Source organism: Oncorhynchus keta, chromosome 15 (genome assembly GCF_023373465.1).
Source record: "Oncorhynchus keta strain PuntledgeMale-10-30-2019 chromosome 15, Oket_V2, whole genome shotgun sequence".
In the NCBI taxonomy this organism is placed as follows: Eukaryota; Metazoa; Chordata; class Actinopteri; order Salmoniformes; family Salmonidae; genus Oncorhynchus; species Oncorhynchus keta.
Window position 1 is genome coordinate 27,124,701 of NC_068435.1, and position 15,203 is coordinate 27,139,903.

General features: G+C 41.8%; 1 protein-coding gene across 1 annotated transcript; it reads left to right on the plus strand.

Moving 5' to 3' along the window:
- The first annotated feature begins 11,243 nt into the window (after nucleotides 1-11,243).
- On the plus strand, nucleotides 11,244-13,479 carry LOC118394692 (transmembrane protein 70, mitochondrial-like). The gene is made up of 3 exons (XM_035788152.2): nucleotides 11,244-11,583; nucleotides 12,008-12,122; nucleotides 12,233-13,479. The coding sequence occupies exons 1-3, from the start codon at nucleotides 11,401-11,403 to the stop codon at nucleotides 12,679-12,681; spliced, it is 747 nt and encodes a 248-aa protein (XP_035644045.1). The 5' UTR covers nucleotides 11,244-11,400; the 3' UTR covers nucleotides 12,682-13,479.
- Nucleotides 13,480-15,203: the final 1,724 nt, after the last annotated feature.

A 15,203-nucleotide genomic window follows, 5' to 3' on the forward strand; every position in this document is an offset into this window, starting at 1 on the left:
CATGATAACAATGATGGAGAAATTAGATTATATTGAGACAATCAAGGCGGAACAACATAGTTGTGGACGGAATTGCAGAATCTCCACATGAGACCTGGACAGAGTCTGAGGACAAAGTGAAGGAAGTTATCTCGGAGAAACTGAAGATGGACCACAGGAAGATTGAGGTGGAGCATGCCAACAGGACTGGAAAACCCACCTCCGGCCCAGGTGATAGGCCCATGCCGATAGTTGTCAAGTTCATGAGGTTCAAAAACAAGGTTGCTGGAAAGAGACAGAAACTTGAGAGGAACGTATATCTTCCTCAACGAGGACTATTCTGAAGTTGTGCGCCAGAAGAGGAAAGAATTGGAAGGACATTGCTTACATCCGCAATGACAGGCTCATTGTCCACCCTCCTTCCCAAAAGCCTGGAAGGGATGAGAGAGCCAAGCCTAGGGGTTAGTAGCTTCAAACCTGCAGCACACGCACACATTTACACACACCAGCTGATTAACGGACTGCTGAGTGCAAATTTCTTTCTCTTGCTTTGTTTGCTCTTTTCCATATTATGTCTATCTCTGATAAGCTATCCAGGAAAGGGATGAAAATAGCCCTTATTCATAGAAATGGCCTTAGAAATAAGGTTCATGAAATCAAGAACTTGCTAACATCAAATAACATTCATATACAGTGCCTTGCAAAAGTATTCATGCCCCTTGGCATTTTCCTATTTTGTTGCATTACAACCTCTAATTTAAATGGATTTCATGTAATGGACATACACAAAATAGTTCATATTGGTGAAGTGAAATTAAAAATGAACTTGCTTTTAAAAATAAAAAAAATGAGAAAACGGAAAAGTGGTGCGTGCGTATGTATTCACCCCCTTTGTTATGAAGCCCCTAAATAAGATCTGGTACAACTAATTACATGTTAACATTAGAAGCCTACTCCCTAAGTTTGTTTTACTCACTGCTTTAGCACACTCTGCTAACCTGGATGTCTTAGCCGTGTCTGAATCCTGGCTTAGGAAAACCACCAAAAACCTTGAAATCACCATTGCTAACTATAACATTTTCCGCCAAGATAGAACTGCCAAAGGGGGAGGTGTTGCAATCTACTGCAAAGATAGCCGGCAGAGTTCTCTATTACTATCCAAGTCTGTACCCAAACAATTCGAGCTTCTACTTCTAAAAATTCACCTTTCCAGAAACAAGTCTCTCACTGTTGCCGCTTGCTATAGACCTCCCTCTTCCCCCAGCTGAGCCCTCGATACCATATGTGAATTGATTGCCCCCCATCTAATCTTCTGAGCACGTGCTACTAGGTGACCTAAACTGGGACATGTTTAACAAACCGGCCATCCTACAATCCAAGATTGATGCCCTTAATCTCACACACATTATCAATGAACCTACCAGGTACAACTCCAAATCCGTAAACACGGGCACCCTCATAGATGTCATCCTAACTAACACGCCATCCAAATACACCTCTGCTGTTTTCAATCAAGATCTCAGCGATCACTGCCTTATTGCCTGCATCTGTAATAGGTCTGCGACCAAACGACCACCCCTCATCACTGTCAAACGCTCCCTAAAACACTTCTGCGAGCAGGCCTTACTAATTGACCTGGTCGGGGTATTGACCTGGCCGGGGTATCCTGAAATGACATTGACCTCATCCCGTCAGTAGATGATGCCTGGCTATTCTTTCAAAGTGCCTTCCTCACCATCTTAAATAAGAATGCCCCATTCAAAAAATGTAGAACTAGGAATAGATATAGTCCTTGGTTCACTACAGACCTGTCTGCCCTTGACCAGCATAAAAACATCCTGTGGCGTTCTGCATTAGCATCGAAAGGCCCCCGTGATATGCAACTTTTCAGGGAAGTTAGGAACAAATATACACAGGCAGTTAGGAAAGCTAAGGCTAGCTTTTTCTTTTTTTTCTTTCTTTTTTCTTCTTCTTTTTTTACTTTTTTTCCTCCCCAATTTTCGTGGTATCCAATTGTTGTAGTAGCTACTATCTTGTCTCATCGCTACAACTCCCGTACGGGCTCGGGAGAGACGAAGGTTGAAAGTCATGCGTCCTCCGATACACAAGCTGTACTGCTTCTTAACACAGCGCGCATCCAACCCGGAAGCCAGCCGCACCAATGTGTCGGGGGGTACACCGTGCACCTGGCAACCTCGGTTAGCGCACACTGCGCCCGGCAACCTCGGTTAGCGCGCACTGCGCCTGGCCCGCCACAGGAGTCGCTGGTGCGCGATGAGACAAGGACATCCCTACCGACCAAGCCCTCCCTAACCCGGACGACGCTAGGCCAATTGTGCGTCGCCCCACGGCCGGTTACGACAGAGCCTGGGCGCCACCCGGGAGGCCGCAAGGCTAGCTTTTTTAAACAGGAATTTGCATCCTGTAGTACTAACTCCAAAAAGTTCTGGGACACTGTAAAGTCCATAGAGAATAAGAGCACCTCCTCCCAGCTGTCCACTGCTCTGAGGCTAGGAAACACTGTCACCACCGATAAATCCACTATAATTGAGAATTTCAAAAAGCATTTCTCTACGGCTGGCCATGCTTTCCACCTGGCTACCCCTACCCAGCAACCCGCCAAAGCCCCCGCCATTTCTCCTTTACCCAAATCCAGATAGCTGATGTTCTGAAAGAGCTGCAAAATCTGGACCCCTACAAATCAGCCGGGCAAGACGGTCTGGACCCTCTCTTTCTAAAATTATCTGCCGAAATTGTTGCAACCCCTATTTACTAGCCTGTTCAACCTCTCTTTCGTATCGTCTGAGATTCCCAACGATTGGAAAGCTGCCGCGGTCACCCCCCTCTTTAAAGGTGGTGACACTCTAGATCCAAACTGCTATAGACCTATATCTATCCTACCCTGTCTTTCTAAGGTCTTCGAAAGTCAAGTTAACAAACAGATTACTGACCATTTCGAATCCCACCGTACCTTCTCCACTATGCAATCTGGTTTCAGAGCTGGTCATGGTTGCACCTCAGCCACGCTCAAAGTCCTAAACGACATCATAACTGCCATTGATAAGAGACATTACTGTGCAGCCATATTCATCGACCTGGCCAAGGCTTTCGACTCGGTCAATCACCACATTCTAATTGGCAGACTCGACAGCCTTGGTTTCTCAAATAATTGCCTCGCCTGGTTTACCAACTACTTCTCTGATAGAGTTCAGTGTGTCAAATCGTAGGGCCTGTTGTCCGGACCTCTGGCAGTCTCTATGGGGGTGGCACAGACTTCAATCCTCTGGCTCTGAATACATCAATAATGTTCCTCTTACTGCTGGTGATTCTCTGGTACACCTCTACGCAGACGACACCATTCTGTATACTTCTGGCCCCTCTTTGGACACTGTGTTAACTAACCTCCAGACGAGCTTCAATGCCATACAACTCTCCTTCCGTGGCCTCCAACTGCTCTTAAACGCAGGGAAAACTAAATGCATGCTATTCAACCAATCCCTGCCCGCACCTGCTCGCCCGTCCAGCATCACTACTCTGGACGGCTCTGACTTAGAATACGTGGACAACTACAAATACCTAGGTGTCTGGTTAGACTGTAAACTCTCCTTCCAGACTCACATTAAGCATCACCAATCCAAAATTAAATCTAGAATTGGCTTCCTATATCGCAACAAAGCATCCTTCACTCATGCTGCCAAACATACCCTCGTAAAACTGACCATCCTACCAATCCTCGACTTCGGTGATGTCATCTATAAAATAGCCTCCAACACTCTACTCAACAAACTGGATGCAGTCTATCACAGTGCCATCCGTTTTGTCACCAAAGCCCCATACACTACCCACCATTGCGACCTGTATGCTCTCATTGGTTGGCCCTCACTTCATACTCGTCGCCAAACCCACTGGCTACAGGTTATCTACAAGTCTCTGCTAGTTAAAGCCCCACCTTATCTCAGCTCACTGGTCACCATAGCAGCAACCACTCGTAGCACGCGTTCCAGCAGGTATATCTCACTGGTCACCCCCAAAGCCAATTCCTCCTTTGGTCGTCTTTCCTTCCAGTTCTCTGCTGCCAATGACTGGAACGAATTGCAAAAATCTCTGAAGTTGGAGACTCATATCTCATTCACTAGCTGTCAGAGCAGCTCACATATCACTGCACCTGTACATAGCCCATCTGTAAACAGCCCATCCACCTACCTACCTCATCCCCATACAGTATTTATTTATGTATCTTTCTCCTTTGCACCCCAGTATCTCTACTTGCTCATTCATTTTCTGCACATCTACCATTCCAGTGTTTCAATTGCTATATTGTAATTACTTCGCCACCATGGCCTATTTATTACCTCATTTGCACTCACTGTACATAGACATTTTGTTTTATTTTCTTCTGCTCTATTATTGACTATGTTTAGTTTATTCCATGTGTAACTGTGTTGTTGTATGTATCGAATTGCTATGCTTTATCTTGGCCAGGTCGCAGTTGCAAATGAGAACTTGTTCTCAACTAGTCTACCTGGTTAAATAAAGGTAAAATAAAATAAATAAATAAAATTACCTTCAGAAGTCACATCATTAGTTAAATTAAGTCAACCTGTGTGCAATCTAAGTCTCACATGATCTCAGTATACATATACAGTGGGGAGAACAAGTATTTGATACACTGCCGATTTTGCAGGTTTTCCTACGTATGATCTCTGTAATTGCAGTCAAATGTTTCTGTACCATATATTAAGTTCTGCTTTTCTGATGTATCAAATACTTATGTCATGCAATAAAATGCTAATTAATTACTTAAAAATCATACAATGTGATTTTCTGGATTTTTGTTTTAAATTCCGTCTCTCACAGTTGAAGTGTACCTATGATAGAAATTACAGACCTCTACATGCTTTGTAAGTAGGAAAACCTGCAAAATCGGCAGTGTATCAAATACTTGTTCTCCCCACTGTACACTTGTTCTGAAAGGCCCCAGAGTCTGCAACACCACCAAGCAAACGGCACCATGAAGACCAAGGAGCTCTCCAAACAGGTCAGGGACAAAGTTCTGGAGAAGTACAGATCAGGGTTGGGTTATAAAAAAATATCCGAAACTTTGAACATCCCACAGAGCACCATTAGGTCCATTACTAAAGAATGGAAAGAATATGGCACCAGAACAAACCTGCAAAGAGAGGGCCGCCCACCAAAATTCAGGGACCAGGCAAGGATGGCATTAAATCAGAGGCAACAAAGAGACCAAAGATAACCCTGAAGCTCCACAGCGGAGATTTGAGTATCTATCCAAAGGACCACTTTCAGCCGTACACTCCACAGAGCTGAGCTTTACAGAAGAGTGGCCAGAAAAAAAGCCATTGCTTAAAGAGAAAAATAAGCAAACACGTTTGGTGTTCACCAAAAGGCATGTGGGAGACTCCCCAAACATATGGAAGATTTACTCTTGTCAGATGAGACTAAGATTGAGCTTTTTGGAAAAAGCTATGCCTGGCAGAAACTCAACACCTCTCATCACCCTGAGAACAACTTCACCACAGTGAAGCATGGTGGTGGCAGCATCATGCTGTGGGGATGTTTTTCATTGTCAGGGACTGAGAAACTGGTCAGAAGGAATGATGGATGAAACCTGTTTCAGTCTTCCAGAGATTTTAGACTGGGACGGAGGTTCACTTTCCAGCAGGACAATGACCCTAAGCATACTGGTAAAGCAACACTTGAGTGGTTTAAGGGGAAACATTTAAATGTTTTGGAATGGCCTAGTCAAAGCCCAGACCTCAATCCAATTGAGAATCTGTGGCATGACTTAAAGATTGCTGTACACCAGCAGAACCCATCCAACTTGAAGGAGCTGGAGCAATTTTGCCTTGAAGAATGGGCAACAATCCCAGTGACTAGATGTGCCAAGCTGATAGAGACACACCCCAATAGTTATGCACGCTCACATTTTCAGTTTTTTTGTGTTATTTCTTGTTTTTTATATTTTGTATCTTCAAAGTGGTAGGCATGTTGTGTAAATCAAATGATATACAAACCCCCCAAAATGTATTTTAATTCCAGTTAATAAGGCAAAGAAAATTGAAAAATGCCAAGGGGGTGAATACTTTCGCAAGCCACTGTATTAACCATTTCTTAGACTCACTTAGATTATTCATTTGATGATACATTAGTAGCAATACAAGGATATAACATCTATAGAAGAGAAAGGAATGCTTATGGGGGAGGTGTTGCTGTACAGCCAGAAGAGGACTGGCTGCCCCTCAGAGCCTGGTTCCTCTCTAGGTTTCTTCCTAGGTTCCTGCCTTTCTAGGGAGTTTTTCCTGGACACTGTGCTTCTACATTTGCTGTGCTTCTACATTTTTAGGCTGGGTTTCTGTATGCACTTGTGACATTGGCTGATGTAAAAAAGGGCTATATAAATACATTTGATTTGATTTAATTCAGAGCCATATCCCTGTAATGCTTAGAGAACAACTTATGTCAATTGTTGTTGAAGTGTTGTGGTTGTCGGTTAACCTGGCACATCTAAAGCCTTTTCTACTTTCTTGGGCAAGTGAATATTGACTGGTTTTCATAAAGCTGTCCGCTCAAGAGGAAGCGTCTCACTGTAACCAGTGCCTGTAATCTGGTTCAGGTTATTAATCAACCTACCAGGGTGTTTAAAAACACTACAGGAACAAGATCATCCACGTCTTTACTAATACTGTAGAAGTTTTTTTTAAAGCTGTATCCGTACCCATTGGATGCAGTGATCGCAATATAGTGGCTATATCCAAGAGCCAAAGTTCCAAAAGCTGGGTCTAAAATAGTGTATAACAGATCATACAAAATATTTTGTATGATGTTGACATTTTTTGTTGGTCTGATGTGATTAATAAGGAGCATCCAGACGCTGCACTTGTGAAATGTATTAAATTGCTTCTTCCAATTATTGTTAAACATGTACCAGGTAAAAAAACTGACTGGTAGAACTGTTAATAAGGCCCCAGCGATTGATGAGGAAGTTGAAAAACTGTATGGCTGAAAGAGATGGGGCAAAAGGAGAGGCTAATAGGTCTGGCTGCTCAACTGACTGGCTGACTTAATGCAAATTGAGAAATTATGTGACTAAACTCAACAAAAAGAAGAAAAAACTGTATTATGAAGCCAAGATCAATGACATAAAGAATGATGGAAAAAATATTTGGAGTACTTTAAATTGAATTACGGGCAGAAAGACAAATTCAAATCCATCTTTCATCGAATCAGATGGCTTATTCATCACAAAACCATTTGATGTTGCCAAATATTTTAATGATTACTTCATTGGCAAAGTGGGCAAACTTAGGCAGGAAATGCCAACAACGAAGAGTGAGCCATCGTACTCGTGCATAAAAAAATAATAATAATGAAAGAAAACATTGCAAGATTGAATTTTGTAAAGTTAGTGTGGGAGAGGTGGAAAAATGATTGTTATCGAACAATAATAACGAACCTCTTGACATTGGCAACTTAGATTGAAAGCTACGGTAGCGGACAATAGCCATCTGTCAAATCTTTAATCTGAGCCTAGAGGAAAGTCTTTGTCCTCAGGCCTGGAGGGAAGCCAAAGTCATTCCGCTACCCAAGAGTGATAAAGCGGGCTTTACTGGTTCTAAACGCAGACCTATCAGCTTGCTGCCAGCTCTTTGCAAACTGTTGGAAAAAATGGTGTTTTACCAAATACAATGCTACTTCTCGGTAAACAAATTAACAACAGGCTTTCAGCATGCTTATAGAAAAGGGCACTCAACATATACTGTAATGACACAAATGACTGATGATTGGTTGAAAGAAATGTATAATTTGATAATAAATAGATTGTGGGAGATGCTCTTAGATTCAGTGCAGCCTTTGATATTGTTGACCATAACCTGTTGTTGAGTTTCAACCTCTGCCATATCATGGATTCAGAGATATCTATCTAATAGGTCTCAGAGGGGTTTCTTTAATGGAAGCTTCTCTAATGTCAAACATGTCAAGTGTGGTGTTACCACAGGGCAGCTCTCTAGGCCTTCTACTATGTTCTATTTTTATCAATGACCTGCCACTGGCATTAAACAAAGTATGTGTGTCAATCAATGTATGCTGATGATTGAACCATATACAGTGCATTCGGAAAGTATTCAGACCCCTTGTCTTTTTCTACATTTTGTTATGTTACAACCTTATTCTGAAATTGACAAAATTATATTTTTTCCCCCTCAATCCACACACAATATCCCATAAATACCAAGCAAAAACTGTGTTTTAATTTTTTTTTCAAATGTATAAAAAATAAATATCATATTTACATAAGTATTCAGACCCTTTACTCAGTACTTTGTTGAAGCATCTTTGGCAACGATTACAGTCTCGAGTCTTCTTGGGTATGACACTAAATGCTTGGATCACTTGTATTTGGCTAGTTTATCCTATTCTTCTCTGCAGATCCTCTCAAGCTCAGGTTGGATGGGGAGTGTCGTTGCACAGCTATTTTCAGGTCTCTCCAGAGATGTTCGATCGATTTCAAGTCCGGGCTCTGGCTAGGCCACTCAAGGACATTCAGAGACTTCTCCCGAAGCCACTCCTGTGTTTTGGCTCTGTACTTAGGGTTTTTGTCCTGTTGGAAGGTGAACCTTCGCTCCAGTCTGAGGTCCTGAGCACTCTGGAGAAGGTTTTCATCAAGGATCAGTACTTTGCTCCTTTCATCTTTCCCTCGATCCTGACTAGTCTCCCAGTCCCTGCCGCTGAAAAACATCCCCACAGCATGATGCTGCCACCACCATGCTTCACCGTAGGGATGGTGACAAGTTTCCTCCAGATGTGACACTTGGCATTCAGGCCAAAGAGTTCAATCTTGGTTTCATCAGACCAGAGAATCTTGTTTCTCATGGTCTGGGTGTCATTTGGGTGCCTTTGGGCAAACTCCAAGCCGGCTGTCATGTGCCTTTTACTGAGGTGTGGCTTCAGTCTGGCACTCTAGCATAAAGGCCCGATTGGAGGATTGCTGCAGAGATGGTTGTACTTCTGGAAGGTTCTGCCATCTCCACAGAGGAACACTGGAGTCCTATCAGAGTGACCATCGGGTTCTTGGTCACCTCCCCGACCAAGGCCCTGCCCCGATTGCTTAGTTTGGCCGGGCGGCCAGCTCTAGGAAGAGTCTTGGTGGTTCCAAACTTCTTCATCTTAAGAATGATGGAGGCCACTGTATTTTTGGGGACCTTCAATGCTTCAGAAATGTTTTGGTACCCTTCTCCATATCTCTGCCTCAACACAATCCTGTCTCGGAACTCTACCGACAATTCCTTTGACCTCATATCTTGGTTTCTGCTATGACATGCACTGTCAACTGTGGGACCTTATATAGACAGGTGTGTGCCTTTCCAAATATTGTCAAATCAATTGAATATTGTCAAATCAAGTTGTAGAAACATCTCAAGGATGTTCAATGGAAACAGGATGCACCTGAGCTCAATTTCGTGTCTCATAGCAAAAGGTACGAATACTTACGTAAATAAGGTATGTTTTTTATTTGTAATAAATTAGCAAAAATGTCATAACTGTTTTCACTTTGTCATTATGGGGTATTGAGTGTAGATTGATGAGGGAAAATGACATGTACTCCTGCTCCCCCTGTCCGGCACTCAACATCGCCAGATTATTAGTCACACCTGCCACCATCGTTACGTGTACCTGCGCCTCATGAGATTCACCTGGATTCCATCACCTTCCTGAGTACCTCCCCTATATCTGTCACTCCCATTGGTTCTTCCCTCAGGCATTATTGTTTCTGTTTCATGTACAACGCTATTCGTGTTTATTGTTTGCGCCATGTTTTATTATAACATGTTGACTACCTGTACTTGCTTCCCGATTCCCAGCCTACATGTCACAGAAAATAATAATTCAATCCATTTTAGAATAAGGCTAAAGTCAAGGGGTCTGAATACTTTCCGAATGCACTGTATTAGCGATCGCACAATTTAATGTGCATCCCACCACCTACCGTGCGGGATGGAAACACGATTCCCAAAAAATGGAACAAACTACCAAATATGACCAAACTACCTAGAAAAAGGGGGTAAAATATATTTTAAAAATATATAACCATTCATAATAATAATAATAATAAAAATAAAGCAGATCTGATCCCTACACAGGCTCAAGGGGAACCTGGGAGGGAGGGTCTTCCAGCAGCAGTAACCCTGGCAAGTCTTCAGATGTAAAATCCTTAAGTCTCAAAAACGTTTCTGCCGCAGCCACAATATTATGTGTAGTTTCTTAGACTTCTTTGATACTTGTGCCGTTCAGTTCATAACTGTGACAATGAACCCCACAAAATCCACTTTTTTAACACACAGGGTATCTTTTGACTGGCAGTAAACATTTACCCTTACAGGGCACTCCAGGAACTCGGAATCATGATCCCCACCACAATTGCAACACTGTTGTCCTTCTACACACCGTTCTTCAGTAGACTCTGTCCATCTGCACATACTTGAAACATAGCTAAATCCTTTACAATTCTGACCTGCAATGGTTTGGGGACAAAAGCTCTTACAGCTTAAAATTACATAACCAAGCTTCAAATGTGTAGGTATTTTCTCTTGAACAAAAAACAACAGGGCCGACGGACATTTTTATTTCTTTAACCAGCAGGTCAGATGACTGGCACCAACCACACCAGTAATTATCTTCAGGTATTCTACCTGAACATCTGTCGTCACTCCCGAGATTGAGATGACTTCGTTGACGGGTGCTCTATTCCGAAGTTCAAAACAAAAAACTTCTGTTTTCCTGATTATTTTGAGGCTCACTGTAATCTTCCTAAATACAATTAATCAAAATAAGACCGCTCCTAGTCACTCTGACAGACTCCACTTTTCCACCTCAAACGGGCCTCGCATTCTTACCCAACAAACGCATCCCAACAAGAAGCGATTCATTATCATTCATAAATTTATCAATTTCCTTTTTGTTCCAGTTTTCAATACTACTGTTGTCCATTCGGAACATTCGTCTTCACCAACTTTGTTCAACGTGCTGCTTGATTCAAACTCAGCATCCACTTCCGTTATCTTCCTTCATCCAAGGACAGCGACTTTGATCTATCTCAATTTCTAAGTAGTCTATTTTCTTATTCACGATCGCCTGATCTATTCTACTGACCCGGTTGGACATGAGGGTCACCAGGAGGGATTAGCCAATGAAGTTGGAAGTCCCACCCAGTTGACTACATTAAAATGGTGCGGCCTTCTGGCCACTAGGGGGTCTCTATGGTTCCGTGTCCGTATAACCTTTCTCACAGAATAAGAAAGTGGGTTGGGTTTGTAGGCTTCTGTTGTGAATGCTAGTTTCAGTTAGCTAACTTGATAGTCAGCAAAGAAGCTAGCCAAGGCGGCTTAACTTTATTATTTTACAATGTTTCAGCTTCACTTTGCACGTGGATTACGTACTGGTATTTCGCAAACGTTTAGTATCCAATTTGTTGCCCTCCGACGTGGGTGGCCTGCTTCTCACGCGTGTAGAAGGCTGCCATTGAAGACCCAAGAGCAATTGTATCACACTGCCAAAAGGTCGGTTCTCAATGACGCGTCTAACAAGGTATTTGGCTTTATTCTTTTCTCTCTCAAATGTATCAGCTACTTCCATTCAATGAATATATGTCCTATCAGCCATTTTTTTTCAATATGAAATGATGTCATGTTCGCTAGCTGACTAGCTAGTTATTGGCTCTGCGTTCGATAATTTATCAATTACGGCACTATGTCTGACTTCATGCTCTGCAGATTAGCCTGGTTGTACAGGCCAGTGCGTTAACTTTTAAAGTGCGTTAGGTATTCAATTAAAATCTACAACTCCTGTGCATGATTGAATGATGAAATATTATAACAATTTCTTCAAGACCTCATTCTAAAAGGTCATTCTTGAATGGAGGTTATTTTAAATCAATACATTCTATGTTATAAATTGTAGCAGACATTGAATGGAAATAAATACTTTACCATTTGTGTCCATCTCTGCCCAGGTACAGTTAGCCTCCTCTATACAGCGGATGGACCGCAACTCGTCTACATCCACCACCTGCCACTCTGAAGAGGGGAAGCTGATCTATTCAGGGAGCCTCGGCAACGCTGTTCGAGGTATTACTTTATTATCATCTCATTATTACCATCATCGGTGATATCACTGCATAACTAAACATTAATTGCACCTTTTTAATAATACTGTATTTTCTGTCTGTTTGTTGCAGGTGTGAAGATGTTCTCCTACACCAGTAGCGGGGCCAGCCTTTGTGTGATGCCATACATCCTTCTGAAGACGGGCATCGGTGTTCAGAGTCTGGTGCTGAAAGGTGCCTTCTGCGGTGTCATCGGTTTCTTTACATTCCTGACTCCCATCCTCCTCCACATCATCACCAAAGGCTATGTGGTCCGCCTGTACCACAACCAGGACACTGACACATACACAGCTGTCACTTACAATGTCCTACTGATGGAGAAAAAGACTGTGTTCCGTCAGAGTGAGGTCAAGATACCGAGTGTCAGCAAAATGTTAACCACATTCTATGCCGACAAGAAGTCTATGCTTGTGAACCCGATGCTGTTCCCACTTCCTCATGACTATAACCACCTCATGGGTTACGATAAGCCCTTTTCATTTGATACGGAAGACTTGGATGATAATCCAAATAAAAGTTAATCGATTTTGACAGATAATGCCAATGGCAGTCTAAACTGCTGAATGGTGTGTGTGTGTGTGTGTACGACTAACTTAAAGTGTAGTCGCAATAGCATATTAAAGAGAACCATTGAAATGTTGGTGACTAGGAAGAGGTCATGCACAGATGTAGAGGAGTATTATGGTTAAAAAAAGGCTATTGGATAATGTCATTGCTGGAAAAGTACATTTTGCCTGACATGACTTTTGATTTTTTTGTGTGTTTTTTTCTGCTTCAAACAATGCCTCTCTTCAGAAAAACACTGCCAGTTTTCTGATGGAAAAATGACAAGTTCCTACTTATGTTTTGGGCACTGTCTAGCAGTTTGTATATGGCATGAAAACAGGAGACCGGCAGTCAAACCATTGAGTATCTTTCAATTTCAGTTGCAATAATTACCATGTTTCAAATCCTGGGTATTGTTTTAAGTGTTTTGGCTGCTTATGGACAGAGTTTGCTTTTCAGAATGTATCAAAGCCTGGTATACTTGGCATGGTAGGACAGCACTTTCCATATACTTATCTCGTGTGACCAAATAGAGAAGAATGTACAACATTTTATAACATTTAGATAAATCTAGTGAGGTAATACCAGAACTACTAGGTGTCTGGAAGTTGTGTTTGCTATATTTAATCTGACACTTTTACCAGGGGCAATGTATAAATCTTCTGACAATGTCACCCTGCAACAATGGAGTGACAATATTTGCAGTTACCTACTCAGTGATTTTATGTGAGAATTTAAGTTGATTTATTTTTCAATATACATTGTGAACACTTTCTAGTCTTGTTGCATTCATGACAGTTCAAACAGCCTTGGGCCTAACCCATAGCTAACACACTATCCTTTAGTTTAACTTCCAGTTGAGCCACATTGGTTTCCGGGTGTGTGTCTGGTATAGGAATTGGAAGTACATCGAATTTTCCGAGACAGATTACTTTTGCCGGAATCTGAAAATATGTAACATTCTCAAAGGAGGTATGTATCAGAAAACTAACATTTATATCGATCCTCTAGTCCAGCTTTTAGAAATTGTATGCTGTTTAATTTAACTTCTGGTGATTGCGTGTGAGATACTCCATACCTCTTTGCAGAATCCCTACATGATACCGTTCCATTTTATCTCAGGGCCCATGGTGGGTTCCCAAAAGTGAGTACTGTTCTTACTGTGGAAAACCACATTCTATGTATTGTAAAAAAATATATAGTCGGGTCCAAAATTATTGGCACCCTTGATAACTCAAAGGCTGCAGGTAGCCTAGTGGTTAGTGTGTTGGACTACTAACTGGAAGGTTGCAAGATCAAATCCCTGAGCTGACTAGAATCAAATCTGTTGTTCTGCCCCTGAATACAGCAGTTAACCCACTGTTCTTAGGTTGTCATTGAAAAAAATAGTTTTTTCTTAACTGACTTGCCTAGTTAAATAAATACATTTTAAAAATGAAAGATGAGGAAAAAAGACTATAAAATATGACAAATACTGAGCAATATTTTATGCAACAAAAAAAAGTACAATTATATGATTTTATCTATTCTTTTACTAATACAATTGCTCAGAGAAAGAGAAATATTAGTTTTTTCCCAAAAATATAGGGGTCAAAATGATTGGCACCTCTGTTTTCAATATCATCTTCTGAGGATAACTGCACTGAGCCTTTTTCTAAAATATTTTATGAAATTGGACAACACATTGGGAGTGACCTTAGACCACTCCTTCAAACATGATTTTTTTCCCCCAGATCCTTGATATCCTTCGCCTGTTCAATTCAAACCATAGGTTTTCAATGGGGTTCAAGTCCCAGAGACTGAGATGGCCATTGCAAAATGTTGATTTGTGATTTGTGGTCAATTAACCATTTCTTTGTGAATGCTGATGTGTGCTTGTGGTTATTAACTTGCTGGAAGATCCACTTGTGGCCAAGTTTCAGACTCCTAGCAGAGGCAACCAGGTCTTTGGTAAAAATATTCTGGTACTGGGTAAAGTTAGTGACGCTGTTGACTAGTGATGCACCGATATCTGATATTTTCCTTGGCGAAAAAAACAATACCCATATTTAAAATGTAGTGGCCTTTCAAGCATTCTAGTACAGTTAAATAGTTAACACACACACACATGGACGCAGCGGTCTAAAGCACTGCATCTCAGTGCAAGAAGCATCATTACAGTCCCTGGTTTGAAGCCAGGATGTATCACATCCGGCCGTGATTGGGAACCCCATAGGGACACCATGTGTTGTTGTCTGTGTCACACTGCTTTGCTTTATCTTGGCCAGGTAGCAGTTGCAAATGAGAACTTGTTCTCAACTAGCCTACCTGGTTAAATAAATGTTAAATAAAAAATAGGGAGGCGCACAATTGGCCAAGCGACGTCTGGGTTTGGCCAGGCTAGGCCGCCATTGTAAATAAGAATTTGTTCTTAACTGACTTGCCTATTTAAATAAAGGTTCCACACACACGTCACACTGACCAAAAAGTTATTTTGTAAAATATAATCAAAACCAAT